The sequence below is a fragment of the Engraulis encrasicolus genome, unplaced genomic scaffold (assembly GCF_034702125.1).
Source record: "Engraulis encrasicolus isolate BLACKSEA-1 unplaced genomic scaffold, IST_EnEncr_1.0 scaffold_25_np1212, whole genome shotgun sequence".
In the NCBI taxonomy this organism is placed as follows: domain Eukaryota; kingdom Metazoa; phylum Chordata; class Actinopteri; order Clupeiformes; family Engraulidae; genus Engraulis; species Engraulis encrasicolus.
The window spans coordinates 36,151-40,000 of NW_026945544.1; the positions used below are offsets into that span (position 1 = coordinate 36,151).

The 3,850-nt window shown below is 45.5% G+C and overlaps 1 protein-coding gene across 1 annotated transcript in view; it reads left to right on the forward strand.

The window, feature by feature from the left end:
• Positions 1-2,668: 2,668 nt before the first annotated feature.
• Positions 2,669-3,850, forward strand: part of LOC134442856 (heparan sulfate glucosamine 3-O-sulfotransferase 1-like) — a 1,734-nt gene continuing 552 nt past the window's right edge. The window contains exon 1 of the mRNA XM_063192810.1: positions 2,669-3,850. This exon is cut by the window's right edge and continues 552 nt beyond it. Coding sequence (XP_063048880.1) covers positions 2,669-3,595 — 927 coding nt within the window. The 3' untranslated portion in view covers positions 3,596-3,850.

Consider the following 3,850-nt stretch of genomic DNA (forward strand, 5'->3'; position numbering starts at 1 on the left):
AAGGTTGCGGGACAGATAACTAGCTGCAGTGTGGCACAAAGACTTACATTTGTACATTTTTAGTCACAGCAGATTAGATTGTATAAATTGAATTTTTAGAATCTCCTTTGTTTTGTGACTACATCTCTCAAAAATACTCTCTTAAAGTATATGAAAACATTATCATTATCTAATGAAAAAAAAACATGACAGGGTAGTGTTTAGTAGACATATTGGACTGAGTGGTGTGACAACTGTTAAAGGTATTTGTAGTTATTGGACTTTGCTTGTAGCTTGTCTTTGCTGTCCTGATAGTTAAAGCATCAACCTTATGCAAGTTGTTGTCCATCTCCACAACATTCCACCAAATCAAAGAAATGCCAAAAAATGATACTTTTAAAATGATGCGTTAAGATTCCTTTTTATAGTACCTTTCTCCCTTTCCTAAACATCATCTTAGTTGAATTATACCATTTTTGTGGCTGGTCCATTCTCGTTATTGCAGCTTGTTTATGTGTAATTTACAATTCTTGTGTAAAATAAAACATAATTTCCCCCCAATGCTAATGAGACATGGCCAGCAGGTACGACTGATTATTTAGAAAAGTCTAACACCCATTTGTGACCCAAATCCAAGATATTTTTTTTTTGCGTTTCTTTCTCTGGCATTGGCAGAAAGGGCTTTTGTATGTCTAGTTTTTGAAAGTTATTTGCTGCTAACAACCCCACGGTTTTGTTTAGCTTTTTCCAGGCCATTTCTGGAACCACTGATGCCTTTGTGAGAACTAAATCTGAGGCTACAGACCGCGTGTGTATGTGGGTGTGTGGGTGTTTGGGGATGTCGCTGGCTTGGCTGCAGACTGACTAGGGGGATGTTGAAAGATGTGTGTTTCTAATCAGTCCAAGGCAACCAGAGATAGACAGAAAAAGAGTCACACACACACACAAACACACACAAACACACACACAGACACGCAGAGAGAGAGAGAGAGAGAGAGAGAGAGAGAGAGAGAGAGAGAGAGAGAGAGAGAGAGAGAGAGAAGAATACATCTTTTCAGCCCTCTTAATGTTTTGACTGAAATAAGCAGCCTGTTGTGTCTGATTTGGAGAAAGTGGTTGATAAATGTCAATTTTGGGACAGGATGAGACGTAAATGGAGGACAATGGAATGATGTTGTCTTCTGAGGAATTGCTTGAAATCGTTTTGAACCAGTTTCTGAAAAATCCACTCACAAGGTCTCCGGCTTTTATGCTCTCCTTTTTCCTCTTGCCAGCTTCTTTCTCCCTTTTCTAAGTATCTTATTTTTATGTCCTTTTTAGCGGGAAGGGGAGCACTGAGCATTGCTTCTAAAGCAAAGTGATGGGGAAAAAAACCTTTCTTGGCAGTCACAGTGATTTCATTCCGGAAAAAACGCTTCCAGTCTTGTGTTAAGACCATTGATCTTAAGTGTAGATATAGTCTGGGTTTTTTTCTTTAGATTTTGGACCAACTGGACAACCTCAGCCTGGAAATATACAATCCATAGCTTTTAATGTCCCCGTTCTACCATCTGGGTCAATACAGGGAGGCTTACTGATGGGCTTTAAGACCAGTTTCTACTACGTGAGATTGGAGTGGTGTGTGAATATACATGGCAAGAAATGTATGAAGATTTATTATTTGCTTTATTTTACAGCCTGTTATTTTATTCAACCTTCCTTTGGGGAATTCATCATTCCTCCAGGGATTCATGGCCAATCAATCAATCAATCAATCAATCAATCAATCAATCAATCAATCAATCAATCAATCAATCAATCAATGTATCAATCTATTACTGTTTTTGTACAGATATAAAGTATACAGATATTTGTCATCCAATTGCATGCAAAGTACTATAAATAATTTTGACCTTTGACCCAGCAGATCCTGGTATCACCCATGTTTTGGTGTTTAAACATATATGATGATTGTGATTGTGATTGTGATGATTGTATTTAATTCCGAATTGTGAAGTGTTTACATGACGTTTTCAAATCAGAATTAAGCTTTATTCAGAATTCTGAGTGAGTTAATTCTGAATTAAATGTCTCATGTAAACGTAGCCATTGTTTTATCATATTTTATATTTGTCGAATGCAAATTGGATAAAAAAAGAACAAAACAGGCCTCTGTATCCATGTATATTATACAGTGTCATTACTATGCAACTCATTACTATGGGCAACAACCTGCTCTGCCTGACTGACTGTCTGTGTTTATTTGTTGTTGTCTTCACAGGCTTCCTGTGGGCTGATGGACATCTGTCGTCTTCTTACCCCTCTTCCTTCTCCTCCTTCTCCTCCTCCTCCTCCTCCTCTTCCTCCTTCTCATCTATCTACCTCTCCATGGCTCCAATGGCTGCCAGAGACAACACATCTGAGCTCCCTGCCTGACTGCCAGCTCTGATTCTTGTGAAGACCAGTTTGCTTATCAGCCGATACACTTCCCTTGGCCACACTCGAGCCCTCCATCCTCCAGTTCTCCGTCACCCTCCTCCCATCCTCCAGCCCCTGTCAGCCCTTTTCTGGGCCACCGATCTGCCTGGATCTGGATACTCCACCACCACTATTGATGCCGTCATCTGTCACCTTCCCCTGCACCACATACACTACCATCACCACCACCACCACCACCACCACCACCACCACCTCCCGTACTCATTTCTCCATGGCTGGCCTGCTCATCTCACTGTTCCTGCTGGTGCTCCAGACCTTAGCCGCCCCTCCGGAATTTGTGCCGGTGACACCCGATCCGGACCTAACAGATCCTCTTTGGGCCAACGGGACTGTGGCTCCCTCCATGGTGCCCCCTCCAGGCACCAGCCAGCGGATGCCCCACAGCATCATCATTGGCGTGCGTAAAGGGGGCACGCGGGCGCTGCTGGAGATGCTGGACATCCACCCTTCTGTTGCGGCAGCGGCCACCGAGGTGCACTTCTTTGACTGGGATGAGAACTACGCGCGGGGCTTCGACTGGTACCGCGGTCAAATGCCCTGGTCCTACCCTTACCAGACCACCGTAGAGAAGACGCCAGGTTACTTCACCTCCCTGCTGGCAGCTGAGCGCATCCGCGCCATGAATGCCTCCATCAAGCTGCTGCTGATCCTCCGCGATCCGGCCGAGCGGGTCGTCTCGGATTACACGCAGGTTTACTTCAATCGCCTGGAGGCCCGGAAGCCAGTACGGCCCATCGAGGACCTCTTGATTCGTGGTGGGTCTTTGAACACGCGCTACAAGGCCATCCAGCGCAGCCTGTACCACCTGCACATGCGCAATTGGCTGCAACACTTTCCACTAGAACAGATCCACTTGGTGGATGGGGATGCACTGGTGAGGGACCCGCTGCCCGAGTTGAGGCGTGTGGAGCACTTCCTCGATCTGCCAGCACGCATCGACTCCTCCAACTTCTACTTCAACCAGACTAAGGGGTTTTATTGTATCCGCAGTGATGGGCGAGAGCGGTGCCTGCATGAGTCCAAGGGCCGCCCGCATCCACCCGTCAACGGCACCATACTGAGGCAGCTCCGGACATATTTACGCCCCCACAATCGCAGCTTCTACAAGCTGGTGGGACGCTCATTCCACTGGCAATGAGACCGATGGACGGACCCTAAATCAGTGGGCAAAATACATTTGATAATGATGATGACGAACTTTAACCCCAACCTTTTTCATCCCAACCCAACTGCAGAGGCATTGACTTCTCTTGCCCACTCTTTGTTAGTGAGCAAGTCAATGGTTTTGACACACAATGGTTTTGACAAACAGTGGTCTCCTTTCTCTCATTTACTTGCCTCCCACCCGGGCGGTTGGCCCTGATTTCTCTCCCCCAACGTCCCCATACTGTTC